The sequence below is a fragment of the Littorina saxatilis genome, linkage group LG17, assembly GCF_037325665.1.
Source record: "Littorina saxatilis isolate snail1 linkage group LG17, US_GU_Lsax_2.0, whole genome shotgun sequence".
Lineage (NCBI taxonomy): Eukaryota > Metazoa > Mollusca > Gastropoda > Littorinimorpha > Littorinidae > Littorina > Littorina saxatilis.
Window position 1 is genome coordinate 19,251,343 of NC_090261.1, and position 26,853 is coordinate 19,278,195.

Sequence of the window (26,853 nt, forward strand, 5' to 3'; positions counted from 1 at the left end):
CTTTTGAAGCAAGCGTGGAAGTAAGTGAGGGTAATTGTACTACAGCGAAACCCAGGAGTAAACACGCTGCTTCCAAAGTTTCTCAGTGCAAAATAGCAGGGCTTTTCTTCGGTTTTTCATATAAAACCGATCTAACGCAAATGAAAGTTCCAAAGAGAGAAAATAGAAAGAAAAGTCGTATCTCGTGCGTGCATTTCGTGTAAATTTCCCTGAATACAAACCTGAGTTGCCAGCTTTGACTTTTGTTCGTTCTGGGTCACTGGCCACCACTCTTAAAATTTCATCCCGGCTTATAGGAGGGGGTGCATGAACACTCCGCGCACTTTCCCAATTTTGAAGCTTCCGCGCATGTGAAACTCCCGCGCGTGGTGTATATGTAAGATGCGCGCGTGTTTTAGCAAAATGTGATGTGAAACTAGCGCGCGTGTCTTTGCTCGGTCAAATGTGAGACATTGAGACATTAACAACTGACACTTGTATATCCATGAAAACTGACACTTGTATATCTATATATTGAACACGTCTTTATTACACAGACAAGTCGATAAAAACGAATGAAGACTTAAACCATGCGTATAAGAATATTTTGTTCACTTATTATATAACAGAAATTACAGAAATTTCGGGTGTCTGGTATCACAGTCTGCAATTTTGGCAACTCTATCAACACGATAGAGGTAACCGTCAATTACGATGGCATCTTTTTTTCTTATGGTCTCAGACTGTTTTAAATCCATGGCAGTGACAGTGACCGGCCGACAGTGACAGTGTGAGTCTGTGTGTCTGTGAGAGGGGTAAAAAAATGTGTCACAGTGGTCATTGCATTGTGAGTGGTTAGTGAACAGTCAATGAGCAGTCAGTGAAAAGTGCTAACCGTAGGGACTGTGAGTACGCGCGCAAGTTGTATGAGCCGAACCAGTAATTCGTGCGCGGAAGTTACAACCCGATATTGCGCGGAGCATACATGTATTTTACAAGCGCGGAATTTACATATGCGCGGAAATTACCGGCTGCGATAGGAGGGGGTGTTTCTATGTAAATGGGCGTCTTTGTGTGCATGATTGTGAGAGTGTGTGTTTGTGTGAGAGTGTGCGTGTGCGTGTGTGGGTGTGTGTGTGTGTGCGTGCGTGAGTGCGTGCGTGCGTGTGTAGGTGTGCGTCTGTTCATTCATTCATTCGTTTGCAGTGTACGCGCGCACATGTGTGTGTGGGGGGTGGGGGGAGGGGGTGTGTTTGTGTGTGTGTGTGTGTGTGTGTGTGTGTGTGTGCGTGCGTGTGCGTGTGTGTGAAAGTGTTTGTATGTATTTGTGCGAGTGCCTGCCTGCCTGCCTGTGCGTGCGTGCGTGCGGGTATAATTGTGCGTTTGTTTGTGTGCGCGTGCGTGCGTGTGTGTGTGTATGTGTGTGTGTGTGTGTGTGTGTACCCCCACCCCCCCCCACCGGCCCACACACACACTATTATGAGCTGATTATTTGCGCCTCGATATTTTATTTATTTTCTTACGTTTTATGTTGTTTGTTGTGATTCACCACACCCGAATTAATTTTCTCGAAATTGAGATAATAAAGTGTTCTATGTCTAACACACATGCACACACGCGCGTAGGATAAACAAATCCAATCTTGACTTTCAACTTTACATAAACATACATCCTGTTCACAATTAACGAGGACAAACATAATTTACTAACACCTAAGTACAACAATTTATCTTTTGTAAAAATTTGGACACACATTTTCCCAATTAATATGAAAGTTACTGAACTTATCTTCTTTTCACTACACCTTATATCTTGATTCCCCCAAAAACTTGAGTTCTGCCTTTTTAAATTGACCAGTAGCCCAAAACTTTCGCTCTAACCAAACAGTTTTACTGATACACAATCATTAAAAAAAAAAGAGGTTTAACATAACCGACTTCGCTACCACATAAACAAAAAAGGTTTTATTCTCCCCAACATTCTGGTCAACAAAATCATTATTACAGACAGTCATTCAATTTCAAGACAATCATCACAGCTTTGAACAGACCATTTCGTTCAACCAGTCAAAAACAACAACTATAGTAAAAGCTACAGCGCGATCAACGTTCGCCCATTTACGAACTCGCGATGAGATTTGTTTCTTCTGGTCACCAAGCCTACCGTTTACAAACGCATGCGCACTAATTGGGATTCCCCCAATTTCCTCGACCTTGACCTCAGGACTCTCGAAGCCACTACTTCGGCGTTCAAGTTAGCTCGTGCATACCGAGTAGCTGGCAACTTTGCTTCCGAAGTTCCCACTTTCAAAGTTAATTTCATCATTTATACGACGATATCGCATCTTGAAGGTCCTTACCCATCTAAAAGAAACCTCCAACGCATGCTACAATTGCATGACATTCTGGTTTTAAAGGCAGCTCATTGGGAAATGAGCTCAGACACAATATTGAAGACGTGAAATGCGTCAATCGAGCAACTGTCGTAACTTGGCTACAGTGAGACGGTCGGCTACCTTGCACCATAGACACGAACTGTGACATTCTTGTTTAATTCAGGTGAAAAGCTTGAAACAGCGGGGCTCACAACCGACAGTACAATCATTTACTGACCGAAAAAAACGTGCTCGAGTCATTCGGGGAAGATGGTGAGCTTTCAAACTACCACGACTGAATAACTGATAACACATCTTTGCATAGAGCTTTTTCCAGACAAGTAGCATAGTGCAGTGGTTACGGATTCGGAATTTCAATCCGACGCTCTGGGTTCAAGTGCCGCTGGGAGCTAATTTTTTTTTTAATTAACCTTTTTTTTAATAGACCTCAATTGCATTCAGACTGCAACAACCGGTTTTTGCCTCTGTGTTAATTTTTTTAAACGCGTAAAGAAACTGTCCTATGCTTTAAAAAAAAAATCGAATCTTGACTTTTAACTGTACATAACCATGCATCGCCATCGTAATCAAAAATTAACGAGGGAAAACAAATTAAAACACCGATGAACAGTATTGTCTTTTCTAAACTTCTTGACAGACATTTCCCCAATAAATAAGGAACAAGTCACTAAACTTAGTTATTTACGGTCTACTGCATAATGTTCTTCCTTTTAAACTTTACCAGTAACCCAAAGTTTCCCTATAACCAATCTATGTTTGGCCAACAAAGAGTTTTACCGATATAAAATTATTAAACACAAGTTCAACATACAGTAATTGTTGTACTTATTGTGAGAACGAAATTGATTATACTGATTTTTTTTTTGTGCCCCAAAATTATGTTCACTTGGAAATGCGTTGAGGATAAAGTGATTTGTAAATATAATATGATTATTAAAAATTACCGTAAAGGAATTTTTTTGGGCGTGTTTAAAATACATTTAGAAATAGTATTGTTAACGATATAGGTACATTTAAAGTAGAAAAATTAATATAAAAAGCAGAAAAAAAGAAAAGAAAAAAAGATCAATGAAGAGGGATACTCCCCGCAACAAAAAAAAAATTAAATAAAATAAAGGGTTGAAGCAAGCAGCTGAGATCCCCCCCCCCCCCCCTAAAAAAAAAAGTTCAACATAATCATTTACTCTTCTCCTAACATTCAAGCCAACAAAGTCATTTGTCATAGACAGTCATTCGATTCCAAGACAATCATCACAGGTTTGAACGACCCTTTCGTTTAACCATTAAAAAAAAACCCAGCAATAATGCTGTTAGTACTACAGCGCGCTCAACGTTCGCCTTTTTGAACTCACGATGAGATTTGTTTCTTCTGGTGGCAAGCTTACCGTTAACAAACGCATGCGTACTGGTTAGGATTCCCCCAATTTTCGCGACCTTGACCGAATACTCTCGAAGTCACCACTCCGGCGTTCATGCATAGTGAACAGTTGGAAAGTTAAACTTCGGGAGTTCCCACTTCCGAAAGAGGCCTCTACTTCCAGTGTTGCTGACTTCCTCCTCATGCATACGGGCCCTGACTGGTTGTAGACAGGTGGAGGTCCGGGGGGAAGGGACCGCAAACTGCTGATGAAGTTGCGGACAGGGGCGAAGGGGCGGACCAATTGCGCTGCTTTCTTTGTATTGCCAAGTTGGTTGCGCTGGCGGTGGTCCCTGCACGCGCCGGTTGACCGATGTACTCTTGTCTGGACTGGATGGGCGGGTAGGGAAATGGTGGGGGAAGGTTAACTGGGGTATGGGTGGGCATAAGTGGGGGGTAGTGGTGAGAGGACGGTGGGGCTGGAGGTGGTGGGGGGTAGGAGTGGGAATGGTGGTTTGAGATGGAGCGTTGCACCCATGTCCTCATTAGAATGACTGTGTGGCGGCTGCTTGCGTCGAGAAGGGTTGCGGTTGTCCTGGTTATGGTTCTTTGCATGATGAGCGTCATCGCTGGAGCGACGGTACTCTTTGAAGTTGGGTGTGTCGGCATATTTGATGTTAATTGCCAGTTTAGCCGTGCCTTTAGCGCTGGGGTGAATGTGATCGCTGTAGAGCGCCAGTCTTGGTGCACCACTGCTCGCAGTGAAGCTGGCGGAGTTGTCTACAAAGACATCGAGACGTCGACAGGCAGCTTCCAGGTTTCTGTTTGAGGGAAGGATGGAGTTGTTGAAGGTGTGTCGACCTTTTGCTGGCAGGATGGAGCTGAGACAAACTCTGGCATTAGGAAAGGCTTTGCGGCACAGTCCAATGATGTCGGCCCACTCTCCCTCCGACACAGGCCCCATCTTGCAACTGTTGACTCCAACATGAACAATCACTCGATTCATTCCTGCTGAAGGAGAGGTGGCATTGACGTGCAGCCATTTGCACAGGTCGTACACTGTCATACCAGACACACATACTTTTTGAAGAGTCTCACCTTTTGGTGCCAGTCGTTGTGGGTCGACATGCTTGATGACAGAATCGCCGATCAAAAGCATGGTTGACTGGCCGGCAACCGAAAGAGTGGACAATGCTTCTTGGGGTGATGTTGGTTTCTGTATGTGGACACATTCAGCAGGGTTTCCCGTAAGTGGGTGGACCGGGTGGGATTGGGAGAGTGTGGACTCACTAGTGGGGGAGTTATCATCGGATAGGACCTGAAAGGAGTTGGAGGTGGGGACAGCATACATGGGAGGAGGGGGAGGGCTTTGTTGGCATGGGGGAAGTGTGGTCTGGGTGCCATTGGCAGCGGACCGTGGGGAAAGGGTTACCGTTTGTACTGCTTGTGAGAAGCTCTTCTTTAGTTTAGCCTCACGGCGTGTTTCCTGCAGCTGGCATTTCAAGATAGCATTTTCTTTTTCGAGACTGGACACTTTGTTTCTTAGGACTGAAAGTTCCTCTGCGTGTTTTTCAAACTTTTCTGAAAAGTCTCTCACCAGAGTGTTTTTGAGCTGCACCTTGGCGTCTTCGATCTGACTAGTTTCAGCTTTACCGTCTGACAGCTGTTCTGTGGCAGTTACAGTGTTTTGGAGGATGCAATGGATAGCAGAAATCTCATCCTCCACTTGAGATAAACGACGCCACACCGCAGGTAGAGCATTGTGGGCAGGCTTGCCCCTTGCATATGGGTGCAACTGCTGGAAAATGAAAACACTGAAAAGGTGGTCCAGGGGCCGTTAAAGGCCCCGGCGGGGTGCAGGGGCAGCACCCTTGTTGGGGGGTCCAGGGGGGCAGCGCCCTCCACTCAAAAATAATAATAATAATAATAATAATAAATAACTTTTCTATAGCGCGAGTCCCATCAATTGGCTCCAGGCGCTTTACAAATTCATAATAGAATAAACTAGCACAAATCAACAAGCATACAAAGCATACATTTAACTGAGACATAACACCAAGATCCCAAGCACTAAGCAAAACTTAGCATACAATGTTAAAAGTACACACACACACACACACACACACACACACACACACACACGCACGCACGCACGCACGCGCACACACAAAGATACCATTGACAAATAGACCATAAAGCACATGCAGGGTAGAGAGTTCCAAAACAGAATAGAGTTGTGGAGAGTCTACTCAGGCTAAGCAAAGGCTTTACAAAACAGGTATGTTTTGAGTTGTGTTTTGAAGGAGGAAAGGCTGCTGGAGTCACGGATAGAACTTGGGAGCGAGTTCCAGACGGTCGGAATCTGGTACCTAAAGGTTCTTTCACCAAAGGTCTTGGTCCTGGTTTTGGGGATGCGAAGGAGTTTTTCAGAGGAGGATCTGAGAGAACGGGATGGCTCGTAGATACTGAGGGAATGGGACAAATAGGGGGGAAGTGATTTCTCAAAACAGCGGTACCCTAACAGAGCCAGCTTGTACTCGATTCTATACTTCATAGGAAGCCAGTGAAGGGTGGTAAGTAGGGGAGTGACATGGTCTTTCTTAGACTTCTGCAGAATGAGCCTTGCAGCACTGTTCTGGACTCTCTGTAAGCGATCAAGTTCTTCAGTGGGGAGGCCGGCAAGCAATGAGTTGCAGTAGTCAAGTCGACTCAGGATCAGAGAGGAGACAAGTTGAACAGTGGCTTGGAGTGTCAAGAATGATCTGACAGAGGAAATCTTGCGCAACTCAAAAAAGGCACATTTACAAATAAAACTAATGTGTTTTTGCATTGTCAGAGCAGAGTCCAGGTACACGCCTAGGTCCTTAACAGCGGTTTGGGAGACAATCTGAGTGTCGCCTATTGTCAGGGAAGTACAGTCAATCTGATTTAAAGCATGCCTTGAGCCTGACAGCATCACCTCAGTTTTTGAGTCATATTCAGCTTGAGTTTATTGTCTATCATCCAGTCTTTAACTGACTCAATGCAGCGCTCAGTGTTTTTAACCACTTTTGGAAAATCACTGGGGGGAGCAGAATCCTCTATTTGGGTGTCGTCGGCATACTTGTGGTGTTCGCAGCCATGCCTCGAGATGACGTCAGATAGGTCCTGTGTGTATAGTGTAAACAGAACCGGGCCTAGAACAGAGCCCTGGGGTACTCCGTGCTTCAGGGGAACAGGGGATGATTCTTTTTGACCTATTTGTACTCTTTGAAAGCGTTCAGAGAGATATGACACGAACCACTGGAAGGCTTTGTCGGCAATTCCAAACGTGAACTGTAGTCTCTTTAGGAGGACGTCGTGGTCGATGGTGTCAAATGCCGCCGAGAGGTCCAAGAGTGCGAGCACAGACACTTCCTTGTTGTCAGCACTGGTCAGCAGCTTGTCAGTTACGTAAAGAAGAGCGGTTTCTGTGCTATGATTTTTCTTGTATGCGGACTGTTGGACGTCCAAAAGATCATTACTCAGCAGATGTTCTTGGAGCTGCGCTAGCACACACTTTTCTAACAGCTTGGTCAGAAAGGGTAAGTTTGAAATGGGTCTATAGTTCTTTAAGCACTCCGTGTCTAGGCCTGGCTTTTTTAGAAGTGGTGTTATGACTGCCTCTTTAAACTGTGCAGGCACAGACCCAGACTGAAGAGAAAGGTTTAAGATTCTCGTTACAACAGGAACAAGAAAATCCAGGCAAGTTTTCATGAGTGACGTGGGAAAACGAATTTTCGCATTTCAGGGAGGATTTGAATGGCCTCTTTTGACTCTAAATCTATTTCAGAACAAACAGGCTTTGCGGATATGCATAATATGTACAATCTTGTAAACTTGAAGGTATTTATAACCACCCAGCCGAAAATGAATTTTAGCATTTCAAGAGGGGCTATTTGAGCCTCTGCTGTTTTAAAACTGAAAACAGCAACAACAACAAAATTTGGGGGGGGAGGATGCACAACATGAAAAACCTCTATACTTGAAGGTGTTTGGTTGCATCACTCTTGCTAGAGGGTCTACAAAAAACAAGGTCAACACATTTGAAGAAGGGTTTTAGAAGCCTCTCCTTGCTAACAAAACCTTAAAATTGGAGATGCCCAAATTAAAAATCTTGTAAACTTGAAGGTGATTGATTTTATCACCTAGTTTTGTCTTTGATTTAAAAAATGTTTACTGAATTAAAGGAAAATTACCATGCTAACAAAAAGTTTTCACAAACACAGGAAATTACAGTCACCTCCCTTGTATGACAACTTCTTTACTTGAAGCTTATGAATTTATCATTGCAGGAGGTAAATTCTCAAATAATTGTTGAACCATAGCTTCAACCAAATGAGAAACAAGTTTCAAGTCACTGAGTTTGTTTCAATTGAATACTTTCAAAAGGGCTAACTGCTCAGGTTAAAAAGAAGAACGTTTAGACAAAAACAGAAACATCCAGAGTTATATCCGGCCTTGCCATGCACATGCAATCTTCTGATGCTGCTTTTTCATTTTAGGAGTTAAATTCGCAAATGATTGTTGAATCATAGCTTGAATTAAAAGAGAAATAAGTTTCAAGCAAGCTTGTTTAGTTGCCAACTTTCTAAAGGACTCAATGTATCTGAAGCGAAATACCACTGGTTCATAGACCAGGCGGAATGCAAATGTTCTCTACCACTGAAGGTCTCTGAATCCCTGAAAGTGGGGTATATAAGGAAGGCTAAATACACAGCACTTCCCAAAGATGCCACATTCACCAGTATGACATGACATCCTTCTCCCCCTCTACAACCTTGGCACCTTTGTTTACACAACCGTCCCTGTTAGGCATGGTCAAAGGTGGCTGACCTCTCAAGCAACCCCCCACCCAAACACCAGAATTTTCAAAAAAACGGATTTACCGTCTGCAGCCTCCTGAGAAAAACGGAAATTCCGTCCTAGACGGAAGAGTTGCACCCATGCAGGCCTTGAGCTGCGAGCACGGTGTCGCGTTCTCAGGGGCGTGACCACTGCTGACCTCTTAGTGCTGCGCGGCGTGGTTTGGCTTGCAGGGGTAGCAGCGACGACTTGAGGCGTGGATGTGGGGATGGGGGAGACAGCGGGAGGAGGAGTGGGGGTAATGGGGCCGGCCCTCGTCTTTCATGTCAGACCCAAAAGAAAGGGGGGTAGTGCACAATGATCTTGAGAGAGCCGAACCATTGTTGTCCTCGTTGAACGTATCAGCAAAGAGTGTATCCCTACGGATCATCAGTAAGATCCCCTATGATGTCACATTCTTCACTCCATCTTGAGCATCCTCGGCCCGGACACAGCAGCGTGCCGGCAGGAGTAATAGTAAAGTAGAGAGTAATTGTTAAGAGTTTCTTTTGGTTTACATTGAAACGGACAACAATTGGTGACTCGAAGGACGGGACATAGTCAAGTTCAATAGCTGTGTTGTCCTTGTCAAAGTCCTGACATGAAAATGTAAACAAATCTCCTTGGAGTGCAGTATAGCGCAGAAGGAGAGCGCTTCTCCACACTAAAATCTCGTTTACTCCGCAGAAAAATCTTTTTTGGTTGGCGTCCAAAGTTGGGAGGAGCCTGGCTGATCGCTTCGTACATACGGAGGACGCCATGATTACACACACGCAGCACACTATAGTAACACACACATTGTACAGCACATTTTCACACTCGCCGGGGCAGGCACAGAACTTCACACATGTTGCATCACGACGGCTGGGCAGAGGATGGATCCCGCAGATGGGATTACACCATCCTTGTAATGTTACCACATATTGTCAGTCCAGCGGGCGTCGGTCCATAAAATCTTCACTGACTTGGAACAAAGGAAAAATATTTGCACCACTGTTTTACATCGAAGAAAGCAACACTTTTGCCAAACACTTTTCACAGACAGGTACTACCCATCTTTAGCGGGCGCCCACACAACAAAATTCACAATATTGGAGAAAGTATATATCCGGCCCCATTACCCCCACGTCGACGGATTCCTTCTAATGCGGAGCCGTGTAGACACGTCTTGCCCGGTCCGGCCCGAGAGTCGAGAGAGAGAATGTGGTTATTTATGTGTGTGTGCGTGCATGCATTCGTGCGTGTGTGTGTTTGTGTGTGTGTGTTTGTGTGTGTGTGTGAGAGAGAGAGAGAGAGAGAGAGAGAGAGAGAGAGAGAATGTGTATGTACGTGTGCGTAAGTTTGTGTGTAGGGCCTATGTTTGTGTGTGAATGAGTGTGTGTGTGTGTGTGTGTGTGTGTGTGTGTGTGTGTGTGCGTGTGTGACTTGGTGTGTGTGTGTGTGGTTGTGTTTGAGAGAGAGAGGGAGAGACGAGAGAGAGAGAGAGAGAGAGACTGAGAGAGAGAGAGAATGTGGTTATTTATGTGTGTGTGCATGCATACATTCGTGCGTGTGTGTTTTTGTGTCTGTGTGTTTCTGTGTCTGGTTTCTGTGTCTGTGTAAGAGAGAGAGAGAGACTGATGATGATGATGATGGAACTTTATTTTTCAAGGATAGAGGTTTAAGGCGACGCCTTTTCTTACAACCGGTCCTTACTTCTAATACAAATGTTTAATAAATGATAAACAAGTTATAAAGCGACTGAGAGAGAGAGAATGTGTATGTGCGTGTGCGTGAGTTTGTGTGTAGGGCCTATGTTTGTGTGTGAATGAGTGTGTGTGTGTGTGTGTGACTTGGGGGGTGTATGTGTGTAAATGTGTGTGTGAGAGAGCGAGGAGAGAGAGAGAGAGAGAGAGAGAGAGAGAGAGAGAGAGAGAGAGAGAGCGGATTTGTCCTTCGCTGGGGGGGTATGCAGTGCCTTAGCATTGCACTTCTACAGCAGGCAAACACTTTGAAGTGCCGAACACTCAGTGTTGCAATTTCACAGTAAAAATGACCGTGTAAAACGCAATCAGTCTCGTGTACGACTTCTGTCTTATGTGTGGCGCATGTTAAATGTCTAAAAGCACCGGTCCGTCTTTGAAATAATCCTCGTGGTTGACAAGGACGTTAAACCTCAAAAGATCGACTGATTGCTTGTCGTGTAGCATTTCAAAAGTAGGCACACACAAAATGATGATTGAACACATAACAAAGAGAAAAACTAATGGTCACAGATCTATCGATGCGGCTGAAGTTATACATCAGCAAATCCTTACTACCCTGTAAATTAGTAAGTAAATGGACCTGCTTTTATTCACACAGTACGTAAACGTCAGGTCATAAACGTAAACAGAGACACGGCACACCGTGAGACCAAACTGCGCACTGTGTGTGTGTGTCGCTCGCCGCGATCGCTGGTCAGTCTCAGCATTAACAAGATGGCGGCCGGCCGAGCCAACCAGGGCCCGTATTCTTGAAAGAGCTGCAACATTGTGTCCTTTAAAGTCAAACTGTCGTTTAACTACCGCCCGGTATTTATTTTTACTGCCCAGTAATTATTTATTTTCCCCCGGTATTAATGTGTGTCTGGCGGAAGGTCGGCTGCTACAAGAATTGGTTATTTTTAGAATAGGAGGTTCCTCATGCTTGTTCCTCTCTACAAACAATATTTGAACAAGATTTATTCTTGAAAAAGCTGCAACTCATATACTGGCCTGTAAAACCACTTACGCTCAATAAGTCCGCCAACTGCTAAGTGTTATTTATGAAACACCGGTATGTCCTTACCGGGTTGTCTCCGAGCTGTAAAGTTAGAGGACCCATCCCCCTCCTGTAAAGTCGCTACCTGTCAGTAACTTCACCAACACTGTCCATTAAAACCGTCAAGTTTGAATAAATCTTCTTCTAATATTGTTCGTAGATTTATGTCCCTCATGGACACACATTGGTGTCATTTAAGCACCAATGCATTGCGGTCAAATACGAGATTCTGCTCGCGAAAGATTTCAACCGATGATCGATTATAACGGCGTGTTGCGAAAGCGTGCTAGCGTCTTGTTTAATGCATTACAGTGGCGTGAAGTTGTTGTCTGATTCCGTAGCCGAACGGTTATCGAATTCGCCTTATGCGCGATTGAGTCGAGTTCAAATCACCTTCAGGCCTTACTTTTTTTAAAAAATTTTTTTTATACTTTTTGTCATTAATTTTGTTTGTTTTTGGTTTTTTTCTTCGTGTGCAAGAGAGTACGTTGTAATATCAAAATTGATTTTAAAAATTAATTTAAGGCGAGAATGATTTTTTTTAATTTTATTTTTTAACATGATATTACTGCTATCTACCTTGTATACGCCCACCCACCCCATGCACCAATTTTGCCCACAAGTGGGGAGTGGGCGTTTAATAGGTACTATACCCTTGGCAGGAGCGGTTCCTTAGCTGGAAAAACGATATTTTGGTCATTTGCCATAGAAGTGTTCAAAGGATGCGTTATTGCACAAAACTTCCCCCCTCTCTCTCTCTCTCTCTCTCTCTCTCTCTCTCTCTCTCTCTCTCTCTCTCTCTCTCACACACACATACACATACACACACACACACTAACACACACACACACACACACACACACACACACACACACACACACACACACCCGTGAATCAACCTCTTCAGACATCACTTCCCGCCAAAGATGAAGCTTTGAAGATGAAGACCATTGTTGGAGCAGTCCGCAGTACAAGCCATCAACAACTGTACGACGAGTCAGGCTTTATTTCACTTTTAGAGAGGCGTAAACGTCAAAAATTGATATTATTTCACAAGATTGTACACCGTAAGGTGCCAAACTACTTACTTGCGATATTGCCACCATTAATATCAACTAATAACCCATATCGCCAGCGCAGACCTTTAGATAGGAAAGTTCCATCGTTTAACACTGAATTATACAGAAACTCATTTCTCCCATCTTCAACACAACTCTGGAATTCTTTACCAGACTACAAAAAACTTAGTGAGTCCCTAAGTGAATTCAACCACTTTTTGTTAAAAAACGATTTAAGTCCGCCGTGTTATTGGTATTCTGGAGATCGCATATCACAAACAATTCACTGTAAGCTCAGGCTATATATAAGTGATCTTAATAACGATCTAGTAAGACGTCACGTTTCTACAGATGCATCTTGTGACTGCGGATTTCGGTCCGAAACCGTAAAACACTTCCTATTAGATTGTCCAAATTATCGCGAAGCACGTCAAGAAACCATACATACCCTCCCTAACCACAGTATTCACCTCCCCCACCTTCTAAATGGAGACAGACAGTATTCTCTAAATTTGAACAGGAACATTTTTTCCATAGTACACTCGTTCATTGAACGTTCAGGCCGCAACAACTTTAATTTATGCACAACTCCTACCCATCCCTCTTCTTTTTATTACATTTAGTCAAGTTTTGACTAAATGTTTTAACATAGAGGGGGAATCGAGACGAGGGTCGTGGTGTATGTGTGTGTGTGTGTGTGTGTGTGTGTGTGTGTGTGTGTGCCTGTCTGTGCGTGTGTGTGTGTAGAGCGATTCAGACTAAACTACTAGACCGATCTTTATGAAATTTGACATGAGAGTTCCTGGAAATGATATCCCCGGACTTTTTTTTCATTTTTTCAATAAATACCTTTGATGACGTCATATCCGGCTTTTTGTAAAAGTTGAGGCGGCACTGTCACACCCTCATTTTTCAATCAAATTGATTGAAATTTTGGGAAAGCAATCTTCGACAAAGGCCGAACTTTGGTATTGCATTTCAGCTTGATGGCTTAAAAACTAATTAATGACTTTGGTCATTAAAAATCGGAAACTTGTAATTAAAATTATATTTTTATTAAACGATCCAAAAACATTTTCATCTTATTCTTCGTCATTTTCTGATTCCAAAAACATATACATATGTTATATTTGGATTACAAACAAGCTCTAAAAATTAAAAATATAAAAATTATGATTAAAATTAATTTTCCGAAATCGATTTAAAAACAATTTCATCTTATTCCTTGTCGGTTCCTGATTCCAAAAACATATAGATATGATATGTTTGGATTAAAAACACGCTCAGAAAGTTAAAACGAAGAGAGGTAAAGAAAAAGCGTGCTATGCAGCAGAGTGCAACCACTTCCGCGCTAAACAGGGTCGTTAATTTCACCGCCCTTTGTACGAGCGGCGGACTACGGTCATTGGGAAAAAATGCAGTGCGTTCAGTTTCATTCTGTGAGTTCCACAGCTTGACTAAATGTAGTAATTTCGCCTTACGCGACTTGTTCCTTTTCTTCCCCTCCTTCCTTCCTCTTACTGTCTTTCTTTATAATGATTATGCAACGTTTATTATGTTATTAATAGATTTGGTTTACTTAGACAAATTGTTCAGCCGTTACCGCCTTACGTTGTAATATCCATGCAGGAACACCACTATAAGCTTCTAGCTTGTTGCTGTTACCTGTGTCTTTTGTATACATGTCATGATTGTAACATTTGTTGAAATAAACTTATGTTTAAACCAAAGATGAAGCTTTCGTTTCTTCTTTTTCCTCCCAGTCAAAAATGTATTGCGATTCTCCAGCCACTCTAGAAACCTTTTTCTGTCCAATCCCCGAAACATGTCTAAGGAAAGGAAACAATTGAAAAACAACAATAACAGCAGACTGAATAATCTTTATTTATTTTCCTTGTCTACTCCACTGGTCGAAACTGGGGGGTGGGCGTTTACGAGGTACTATACCATGTACACCTGCATGCAACTGAGGTTAAAAAAATAATTAAAAAAAAGTCTCCCCGTGTTTTTATTTCATTCAGTTTGTTTGGGTTGTTGCTATTGACTTTGAAACTGACACGCCGGCGAAAACGCCGGTAACGCGTGCGCAGAGAAGAACAAGCATCGGGAATCTTCAATTCTAAAAATAACCAACACTGGTAGCTGCCGACCTTCCGCTAGCCACACATGAATACCGGGAAAAAAATAAATAATTACTGGGCAGTAAAAATAAATACTGGGCGGTAGTTAAACGACAGTTTGACTTTGAAGGACACAATGTTGCAGCTTTTTAGCCAGCGTGTTAGTTTCAAAGTCAATAGCAACTACCCAAACAAACTGAATGAAATAAAAACACGGGGAGACCCTTTTTATTTATTTTTTATTTTTTTGTTTTTAATCTCAGTTGCGTGCAGGTGGCTGCTACCGCATTTTAGTTTTTTTGTCTTCTCTCTCGCCTTTGTTTTTTGAAGCGGGGAGCATCCTTCTTCATGGTTATTTATTTTATTTTTTTAAGCAAATGTTTACATGTTTAGGTTAACAAACTTTATCAATAAACTAATATCATGTTAACCAAAGATTAAAAAAAAAACATTCCTGCCTAAAATTATTTTTTTTAAATCAATTTTGCTATTATAACGTACTCTTTTGCACATGAAGAAAATAAACAAAAATAAACAAATGCCAAAGAGTAGAAAAGAAATTATGGGCAGATGGAGATTTGAACTCGAATCAATCACGCATCAGGCGAACGAGAGAACCGTTCGGCCACGGAATCAGTTGAAAATAAATTGACACTGTAATGCATTAAAGAAGACGCTAGCAAGCTTTCACCACAAGCCGGTATGATCGAGCATCGGTTGAAATCTTTCGCGAGCGGTATCTCGTATTTGTCCGCAATGCATTGGTGCTTAAACGACACCAATGTGTGTCCATGAGGGACATAGATCTACAAACAATATTTTAACAAGATTTATTCAAAATTGACGGTTTTAGAGGAGGGGGATGGGTCCTCTAACTTTACAGCTCGGAGACACCCGGGTAAGTCCTTACCGGAGTTTCATAAATAACACTTAGCGGACTTATCGAGCGGAAGTGGTTTTACAGGCCAGTATATGAGTTGCAGCTATTTAAAGAATACGGGCCCAGAACGCGTTCTTCGATCGCGCTAAGAGGGCTTGTCCCTTCTGTCTAATATAAGTTCTGTGGATACCACACCGATTGAACTAGTGAATAAAAATAGGGTCCTGGGCGTTGTACTCGATTCGGAACTGAAATGGCAGTCTCACTTGAGCTGTATGTTTAAGACGTTATCAAGAAACGTATTTTTATTGTCACAGTTAAAAAATCATACGCTAACTTTTCCACACTCAAATTTTATTAATACGTGCACATATTGGCTAACATTAATTATTCTTGAACTAAACTGAGCAAATCAATTATTGCACCCATTTTCGTACCCCAACTAAAACATTTAATTCCCGTGTCATTTTATTGAAAAGGCCCTTACCTGGCTACCTGGCACGCTTTTCGGATCAAAGATTTCTGTTATAAGTATCACGTGACCGCCGCCGAAGTAAGGGTACCCCCCAAATCGACCTGACAATAACGTCAGGTACCAATTAAAAAATCAACAAAAATTCATAATTGGTGCAGCTTGGCAACTTTCACATACGAGAAGAAAGAAAAAACATTTATCCATCCAGAACAGGTTGTTTTGTTTTGCTATCTTGCGTATATCTTGTGTTATGTCATTTCTACTAATGCAGGTGCGGAACGCGAGAGCAGTATAAAACGAGAGGATTTTGCGTCCACTTTGAGGAGTACCATGACAAAAAGCGCTGTATTTCAGCTTTTAATGAAATGACACGGGAATTAACGTTTTAGTTGGGGTACGAAAATGGGTGCAATAATTGTTTTGCTCAGTTTATATGGGTTTGTTGCAGTTATACGTTTATGAAGAAATTAAACTCTGTTCATCGCCATGATAGAAAACTACTTTCACCAGCTTCTACAATTCCAACTGATGAACAATATAAGATGTTTGGTGGCTTGTTGACTGACCAGCTTTTTTGTTGGTCCAAGGGGACCATATCGTCTTTTGTTTCATCTTTATCGACCAAGGCCGAAGGCCGCGGTTGATAAATATGAGACAAAAGGCAATATGCTCCCCGAGGACCAACAACAAAATGCTGGTCTGACAACAAGCCACCAAACATCGTTTTTGTCATCATTTTGGTTGTGCAACAAAATGCACAATAACCCACAGGGAGACGAATTTTTAAAATCCAACTCTGGGCCACAAAGCATCGTCACAGTAGCACGAGATAACACGTCAAACTTGTATGTGACGTCAAACGTAGCTTGTTGACGCTTTTCTTCCAGTCTGAAAATGTACAGAGCTGCGATCATACCTGTGAGTTCAGTAAGTGTTGAGCATATTTCTTTTCTTTTAAGTGTTTATGACTTTTCGTTGTGGATTTTGCGATTACAGAGATAAGTTGAAAATTGACCATAATTATCAACATTGATTGGGTCTTTGAGAGTGAATGCTTACAATCGTTGTCCTCGGAAACACAAATCCAAAGCCGCGATGGTTCCACACATCAAACAATCAGCCTGATTGGCTTTTACTTTGACAATCCACGTTTCACCTGAAAGCTCAAACCCATTCACCACCTCGATTTATTGCATGGGGAACATGAGATTTATTTCCCAGGTGTTTGTGAATGAAAACTCGTGAAAATGATGACAATTTCAGTTATCCCAGCGAAGCTGGAGGTATCCCACGAACGCTATACTGTAATCGACTTGAGAAATTTTCATACCGATAATACATGATAAAGAAGGATTAGTTGTGCCCGATCAGGGGCTACAATTGGAGATGGAAGTTCACCAAAAAATGGGAACATACTAACTAAAATACGGTGGGTGCTATAGGCGCCCCCATTTTTTGAGCAAACGCCACCCAAGGCCGCTTTGGACGGGTAGAAATTCCGTAGTTTCCAAGTCTATGGATAAAGCTCGCGTAAGAAGATTACGTCACGGTTGAAAGTCTTTGACGTCAATTAATGCATCATGACGTCATGCCTCCCTGTAGTCTTTCTCTCTCGCGCGGTGTGTGTGTGTGTGTTCATTTTGTGCACATGTGTTATAGTCACCTGGCTGGCTATATAGTGGGAGGGTTACTTTGGGTGGTCACATTAGATATTATGTTTTTTGGAAAGTTCGTTTTATTTGCAGCCACAGTTCGGTAAACGACAAATGGCTAAACCCAACCACCTAAGAATGAGAAGCGTTTTCGTAACATAACCCATATTCTGCAAAAATGCAGCCATGACGCAGGGGGTAGGTTACAAAAAAACGTCATGTACCGCTTGACTGCATACGGATATAAGCAAATTATACCTTAAACGAAAGCTAAAGATTGTTGCCAACAGACAGCAAGTAAAATGCCTAATTCGTATACACAGTTTAATTTTTAACAACATCTGTATAACATGCGGACGACAAAACAGGAAATGTCATTTTCTCAATCGATATGTATAGGTGACCGAACGCCTGGTTAAAACCGCAATCAGAAACATCTTGAAAATTCTTAATTCTCACAGCTAGAATTATTTTACATCAACAATTGTTAATTTACCGAGGAAAACAAAAGTCATATACATTACATAATGAATGATTCTGAATCAACTCCGAAACCGGAATAGAAAAAGAGTTTACACATACACAGGCTTGAAAAAGGATAATTTGGTTCAATCTGTTAGATTTTTACCCATAACATTAAAAATCACCTCGTTATAAAAGGAAAGTGATCATTGTAAAAGGATTTTGCTATCGCAAAATAATTCAACTTTCCGGTTTTACAACATGACGTCAATAATGTTATCAAATTACATAGCGTGCAGGGGGGGACACTTTCCGTGAAGTTGGCGACAACGCTTTGTTTACATCTGACGTCAGCGCGCTATCAGTATAGCCGAATATACGGCGTTGAAACTACTCACAATGAAAAGGTTTACACCTGCAAATAATATTAAGATGCTCTTTTTAATCTGCCTTACTTATTCTTTTAAATTTAACATGTGTATGTTTCATTCCTTGGAACTGTTAAAATGTTTTACACTGAAAACCAAAGGCGATTTCTTGCCTCATTATGATTTTGTTTAGCCTACTGAATTACGTCAAAACTACAGGCACAAACAGATAATGACGTCATTTTAAGTGGCACAAACATGTACATGAATGCCTTCCCTTTCGAATGATTTACAGTTATAGAATTTCTGCCAAGCGGTTTAAGTTTTATGTCCGTTTTATGAACCCAACGCTCTAAACGAGAATAGTAACGCCAAAGAAGGAAAACATACACACAAACCAACGTTTTTCTCACCGATGGTTTGGAATACTGCCCCACGACTTTAGATTTAGTGTTGTGGTGTTAAAATATATCAGAAAAATGTGTTTGCTAACGTGACGCCAAAAAGTAACCAAAACGGTCCTAAGCCGACTGACTATTATAGTGTTACTGTTTGTGTGTGTGTGTGTGTGTGTGTGTGTGTAAGATGCAAGGTAGGCCAACATCGGGGTTCGTCTCAAAAGTGGATTTATTTGATCGGGACTTGATAAAACGCACAGCTCTTGATTTGATGAGAGAGAGAGAGAGAGAGAGAGAGAGAGAGAGAGAGAGAGAGAGAGAGAGAGAGAGAGAGAGAGAGAGAGAGAGAGAGAGAGAGGTGTGTGTGCAAATCGATCAATTGTTCAGACAATAATTAAACTATTCTGATTAAATACACTCATTTTGCATTAACGCTCTGCGTCTGTGTGTGTGATTGTGTGTGTGTGTGTGTGTGTGTGTGTGTGTGTGTGTGTGTGTGTGTGTGTGTAATAACTGTTAGTTTTCATCAGAGATGTACAACCACAAGTAGGGGAAGGGCTCCTAATATGGACCACTTTTTGTTTCATGCCGATAACTGACTTTTTGTGTTTGGTAGTCTGTCTCTCTTAGGTTAACCGTTGGGACTAATTAGAGTGAAATATACTGTTCAAAAAAAGAAACGCATAGCTTGTAATATTTGGTCAATTTAGTTATATGGCTACAAGGATATCCACCAAACTGCAGAAAATGTTTATCTGGTCGTCGACCTTTCGTCCATTGCCCTTGTGGCTCTGCACGTGACGCATGCGTTATCAGTGGCTACAATGTCAAAATTGCTCATTTGGCATGACCACTCGTCATGCTTCAGTGTAATCTCGTGAAACTCGGGAAATATTGAGCTCTCACCATGTCTTCCAAAACCCATAAAAGCGGATTGTTCGCCACAAAGAAATCAGACGACAATTCAGCGACGAAAGATGGCCCGATTGAGCAGAGAAGACCGCCAAATTGCATTGGGTCGTTTACAAGCAGGCCAAAGTCAAAGTGCAATCGCCAGGCACTTCCACGTGTCCCAGAGCACCATCAGTAGACTGTGGGTCAGGTTTCAAGCCACTGGCTCCGTTGCTGACTTGCCACGAGCGGGAAGACCAAGGGCGACAACTGCTGCTCACGACCGCTTCATACGGCTCCGCCACCTCCGGAATCGTTTCCTGTCGGCCTCATCTTCTGTCCAGGCTCTCCCAGGGCCACACCGATTATCGGACCAGACCGTGCGGAACCGCCTGCATGAAGCTGGTTTGAGAGCTCGCAGACCTCACAGAGGAGCTGTCCTCACCCGCCGCCATCGCCAGAACCGAGTGCAGTGGGGCAACCAGCACCTTTGCTGGACCATCCGGAATCACTGGAGACACGTGTGGTTCAGCGACGAGTCCTACTTCCTGCTCCAGCGACATGATGGTCGGAGGAGGGTCTACCGGAGAGTAAACGAACGTTACGCGCCCAACTGTGTGGATGAGGCACCCGTTCATGGTGGTGGAGGCGTCATGGTGTGGGGGGCGATCAATACCGCTGGAAGGAGCACCCTGGTGCACGTCCAAGGGCGCATAACTGCCCAGCGATACGTGGAGGAAATTCTGCGCCCACACGCCCTTCCTCTTCTGGCTGACCAGGATGCCATATTCCAGCAGGACAACGCTCGCCCGCACACAGCACGACTCACCACCCAGTTCCTCACCGACCACCATGTCCAGGTGCTTCCTTGGCCATCCATGTCGCCAGACATGAACCCGATAGAACACCTCTGGGATGAATTGGACAGACGTGTGCGCAGGCGAGAAGAAGCGCCGGCAAATCACCGCGATCTATTGCAGGCACTTCAGGAGGAGTGGGACACCATCCCACAGCAAGATATCCGGCATCTGATCCAGTCCATGCCCAGAAGGTGCCGGGCAGTTGTTGCTGCTCAAGGCAGTCACACCCCCTACTGACTTGACAGCCTCGGCACCCAATCGTATTGATTGACTGATTGATTTGAAGATGCAAATGAACTGTGTGTGCATTCAACTGTGTCCATACCAAATTTCAAACAAATAATCTAAATATTGGATTTTCTGTTAATTTTTTCGAAAAATAAAACATATTTGGCAAGTAGCAACTATGCGTTTCTTTTTTTGAACAGTATAGCTCTGATAGACATTCAGCAAAAATTAAATACAGAAAAATTCACAAATGGTCCATATTATAGAGCCTGGGCGCCCAATATGGATCAGTGAAGCGGTCTTCATAAATCACCTTAAAAAGCCCCCTATACTTCAAAATAGCATGATTCAACTTAGTGTGCAAGTCAGACTAATCAAAATGTGCTTTAGATTTATCTATTTCACTCTAATTAGGCCTAACGGTTAAACTAAGAGAGAAGGACTACCAACCACAAAATGAAACTTCTTCGCAAGAAAACAAGCTAGTTATCAGCAATAAACAAAAAGTGGGCCATATTAGGGGCCCTTCCCCTATAAGATTTATTACCAGCCTGCCTCATGCGTGCAGACTCAGTGCAACGAGACGAGCAATTTTCTTTTTGAAATGAGACTGCAGTGGTTCGATTGCCTTAGCCTAGCAGACGACATAAACCCCGCTCAGCAAATTTAACATGTTGGGCAAATGTGAACGAAAAAACGATGGGGATATAATACGTGTAGGGTTCAGAGCATTCTTACCGTCCATATTTAGTACCAGACTCCCCGATGAGTGTAGATACAACACGAGAAACATATCACATTTATTTTGAAAATGTGCTAACCGTCGACCAGTCCTTGGAGTCAATTCAAGGGGCGCCACTCTGCACAGTCAATCCGTCGAAGCGAGCTGAAGGTTTCAAATCACAAATAACTGAGAGCACAGTTCTTTCTCCGAGTTCAAATGAGATCTCTATGAAAGATCATCACTTTTTAGCTTAACGCTACACTGGAATTTACCAACAGAAATTAAAATGCGTGTGACGAAAGCACGACACACTTGAGACAGCCCACACAAAAGTAGATCTTACACGACCTGACCACACAGTTATGCCTATTTAAATGCGCGTAGCAAAATGTGCATTTTGAATCTTCCTATTTCTCTGGCGGTACTGACAATATCGTTATTGAAACAATCCCAGTGCACTAAGGGATTTATAGAGCAAATCTCGAAAATAATTATTGAAGTCAGCGCTATGCGCTTCGTTTCCTTAGCCTAGCAGACGACATAAACCCCGCTCAGCAAATTTAACATGTTGGGCAAATGTGAACGAAAAAACGATGGGGATATAATACGTGTAGGGTTCAGAGCAGAAATTTTCTCGATTTGCTCTATAAATCCCTTAGTGCACTGGGATGTCTCAATTATGAATTTTCTCGATTTGCTCTATAAATCCCTTAGTGCACTGGGATGTCTCAATAACTTAAATAATGAGAATTATTGAAAAATAGAACAAGCAAGCACGCACATAATAGCAAGGAAAATGAAAGCCCGGCGGTAGCCGGGGATAAACCCATTACACAATGTCAACAGACACATGGCGAAACCAGGAAGCCACAAGATAGCTTCGCCTGTCGATGGTATTTAAAGTTGTTAAAAAACGACCACCTGAATGACCGTACCTTTGCTGTTGTCTCAAGGAACGCAGTGTTGGGTTGTTACTTTACTTGCAAGCATGCAGCAATGCACGTATGAAACGTCGCAACACGGTTTAATTCATCAGAACACTTAAGCTCATTGGGTAGCGGTGGGGGGTGGTGGGGGTGTTGTTTGCACTTTGAAAGCACCCCCTATTGGCTACTGAGAAGTTCATTGGACAGAATCTGACCGAGGAATGCAATTTTACAGAATTGGTGTGAAAAACTGACGTGCTCACGCGGCACACCTGGCTAGCTTAGGAGGTCAGCGTTATGCGTCACTGAGGCTCCTCCGGGGTTGATGTTTACCCATTTTTGGTCACATCGCCGAAAATTTTACCTGGGTACAACAAAAACTATTGACAGTAGTAACCCTTTTAATACAAGATAGTACTAATCTTCCTTAACGACTTTTATTCTTAGACACTATGCAAAAGTTGATTGGATTTAAAAAGAAATTTTTTAAACGTCCTCTCCTGGTCACCCGGACAGACTAGTACGGCACAGAGGACAACAAACCGACCTGCATTTTTTTTATTACCTGTTCTGAGGGCTTGACAGGGGGAAACATTGTATTCATTTCAAGTAGTGTTCATTAAGAAATAATTGACAAGAAAGAAGTTGGAACTTAAGTAAATTCTAATAGAATTAGGTATACTTTTGACGAACTTTTGCTGGTCATATCCACATATTAAAATGTGTAGATCGCAAGATATTTTCGAAAAAACATGTTTCAGGCGACTTGCAAATTGACAATAGCCAAAGACGGGTCCCAGTGTTCCTCATGCCCACATTTTCCCTGGTTGATTTTAATGTAATGATGCCAGCTTCCATCATGTCGACAAGTAAGACATTTGGTGTTCCTGTCAGCAATGTGTAGCTTCGATTTGATGGTAATGTCGACATGTGTGTGAAATAGCCTGTTGCCATGCATGTTCCAGGTGTTTGCTATCGTGTTCCTGTCAGTATTGTGTAGCCGAGGACTAGCAATGATGTCAGCATCCATCATGCCGACATTCCAGTCGTCGTGTTTCTTCGCTCAGACACTCTTCTCCCTCTTCATCATGTCTGCCGGCTTCTTCATCAACCTCGACAACATCCTTGCAGGTATGGGTTTGATGGAAGGCGTGCAAAGTCGTATCTTTAAACGTTTCAGTCCTACCTTTCTTCGTGTGAGTGTTTCGCTTTGTCTATATATAATTTAAAGTTCCATAAATCAACCTTTCTTGTTGTAACAAGATCACAATGAAATGTTACTCGCCAGATACAAACAGGAACACAAACAAATATGAGCCGGTTTGGACAAATGTCTTAATTAGCAACAAAATAAGAAGAATAGTTGACAGAGAAATAGAATGAAAAGAATAAGGCCAAAGAAAAAAATATGTTGTTTTAAGGTAACGTGACCAAAACTGATAGGGTCGGTAGGTCGGCTTTTTATTTTTTAATTAAAAAAAAATGTTATGGAGTGGTATAGCCCTTATTGCGCCAGATGTTATGGTCCTTTATTGGCCCGTTTCTAGACACTCATAAATGTCTCTACACCACTCTATAAGTTTAGTATTTGTTTACAGGCTTGAATGTAATCTGATTAGTTGTCCGCTACAGTAGCTTACAAGGCACAAGCGCACACGCACTCACACGCGCAAAAACCTGGTGTTAAATGGATCTTGACACTGCCAAGACTAATTATTATTGTTTACAAAGCTTTTTACATCACAATATCATTTCCGGGCTTCGACCAGTACTCTAGGCCGACAACACCGCAAGAAACTCTACAGTCCAAGACGCAGACACCTTTTGGCTCAAACAAAGCAGCTTAACAGGTAAGACGAATAGGTATTCTACTGTACGTTACCCTACTGCCATCTTTCGGCTTTCAAGATGTTGGTATGGCTGTAAGTCCTTCAGACGACTGACAAGGGTGCACCAGTCCTCACGACACCGCAACCATTGCTTGACGTAGTCCTTGATCCTTCCAGTTCGTCTCGGCGGCTAACTGTAGAACCCTGCCAGCTCTCCATGCCATGGTCATGTACACCAAGCCGCAGTTGACTGGTTCAGTTCAGCCTCCGGCGATGAAAACCCCCCAGTTGGAACACTGTAAAGTTTATAGTCCATAAGTCAACTTGTCTTTAGTTTCTTTCACTCGCACAATAAAAATACTCACTCGTCCAACATATTAAGCTGCATGAGCCAATATAATTATTTACACGTTAATTCCTGTTTTCTAAAGCCAAGAAAACGTTACGTAAAACCCTCACATGTTTAAGCAGTGTAGCACAATAGCTTAGGCCTACACAATAACGTTAAACACAGAAACAGTCACTCTTCTCACATACGACAACATGACATGAACATATAACCGGTTTCAAACATACCTCAAAAGAGTGTAAAGCCAACATGTAGTACAGTCGCCGGCCTGGCATGAATATGAAAATGGAAGATATCATGTAAGCTGATAGGGAAAGTTCGTCAGTCTTCATCCTTCTTCAGTCAGATACCTAAAACAGGAGCCCGTCTGCTAAAGTGTTACGAAAAACATGAGTCGAGCTTGGCGCCTTGACGGCGACTGATTTTACAAAGTCGTTCTTGCTATGACATTGCCAGTGAGCTGTCGTCTGCATCACTTGCACGTGAAAAACCTTGTCAGTTACACAAAGGTTCAACTGCGGTCAACGCGACGGTATGCAGCCTATAGCCCTTTCCAATGTCTGACCATCGCTATAGTCTATTCTATTTACAACAATACACATTACCAAAAATACGAGTAAACCGCTTCGTAACATCACCCCCTTTCCTCAAAAGAAAATGAAAAAACGATGAAATTTTCTGAATCTCGATCAGAGATTATCCAAAAAGTCAAAAGAATTATATACAGGGGTCATGTTCAGAAGCTGTGTACAAAAAATATCATGAATGAAACACGTGTGAGACCTTGGCCTTGCAAGAATATGCCAGTCAACACATCAAATCAAAAATCAAATCAAATCTGAAAATGTTACTGGACAAACAGGACAAACAAAACAATCATTCACACCCGTGTAAGCGCACGTGCCTTGAGATAGAAAACAATACTGCTAAAGGGTCAAACAAACAAACACTATTGGGCGCCATTTGTTATGGAGTGGTATAGCCCTTATTGCGCCAGATGTTATGGTCCTTTATTGGCCCGTTTCTAGACACTCATAAATGTCTCTACACCACTCTATAAGTTTAGTATTTGTTTACAGGCTTGAATGTAATCTGATTAGTTGTCCGCTACAGTAGCTTACAAGGCACAAGCGCACACGCACTCACACACGCAAAAACCTGGTGTTAAATGGATCTTGACACTGCCAAGACTAATTATTATTGTTTACAAAGCTTTTTACATCACAATATCATTTCCGGGCTTCGACCAGTACTCTAGGCCGACAACACCGCAAGAAACTCTACAGTCCAAGACGCAGACACCTTTTGGCTCAAACAAAGCAGCTTAACAGGTAAGACGAATAGGTATTCTACTGTACGTTACCCTACTGCCATCTTTCGGCTTTCAAGATGTTGGTATGGCTGTAAGTCCTTCAGACGACTGACAAGGGTGCACCAGTCCTCACGACACCGCAACCATTGCTTGACGTAGTCCTTGATCCTTCCAGTTCGTCTCGGCGGCTAACTGTAGAACCCTGCCAGCTCTCCATGCCATGGTCATGTACACCAAGCCGCAGTTGACTGGTTCAGTTCAGCCTCCGGCGATGAAAACCCCCCAGTTGGAACACTGTAAAGTTTATAGTCCATAAGTCAACTTGTCTTTAGTTTCTTTCACTCGCACAATAAAAATACTCACTCGTCCAACATATTAAGCTGCATGAGCCAATATAATTATTTACACGTTAATTCCTGTTTTCTAAAGCCAAGAAAACGTTACGTAAAACCCTCACATGTTTAAGCAGTGTAGCACAATAGCTTAGGCCTACACAATAACGTTAAACACAGAAACAGTCACTCTTCTCACATACGACAACATGACATGAACATATAACCGGTTTCAAACATACCTCAAAAGAGTGTAAAGCCAACATTTAGTACAGTCGCCGGCCTGGCATGAATATGAAAATGGAAGATATCATGTAAGCTGATAGGGAAAGTTCGTCAGTCTTCATCCTTCTTCAGTCAGATACCTAAAACAGGAGCCCGTCTGCTAAAGTGTTACGAAAAACATGAGTCGAGCTTGGCTCCTTGACGGCGACTGATTTTACAAAGTCGTTCTTGCTATGACATTGCCAGTGAGCTGTCGTCTGCATCACTTGCACGTGAAAAACCTTGTCAGTTACACAAAGGTTCAACTGCGGTCAACACGACGGTATGCAGCCTATAGCCCTTTCCAATGTCTGACCATCGCTATAGTCTATTCTATTTACAACAATACA

General features: G+C 42.6%; 2 protein-coding genes across 6 annotated transcripts in view; both read left to right on the plus strand.

Annotated features, from left to right (window-relative positions):
- LOC138952783 (pyruvate carboxylase, mitochondrial-like) overlaps positions 1–26,853 on the plus strand; it is a 479,047-nt gene that overhangs the window by 334,267 nt on the left and 117,927 nt on the right. The gene's annotated exons all lie outside the window — the stretch shown is intronic.
- LOC138952787 (ATP-binding cassette sub-family G member 8-like) overlaps positions 1–26,853 on the plus strand; it is an 82,951-nt gene that overhangs the window by 53,672 nt on the left and 2,426 nt on the right. The window contains exon 11 of the mRNA XM_070324526.1: positions 23,383–23,548. Within this exon, the coding sequence (XP_070180627.1) occupies positions 23,383–23,548 (166 nt within the window). The remainder of the gene's footprint in view (positions 1–23,382; positions 23,549–26,853) is intronic.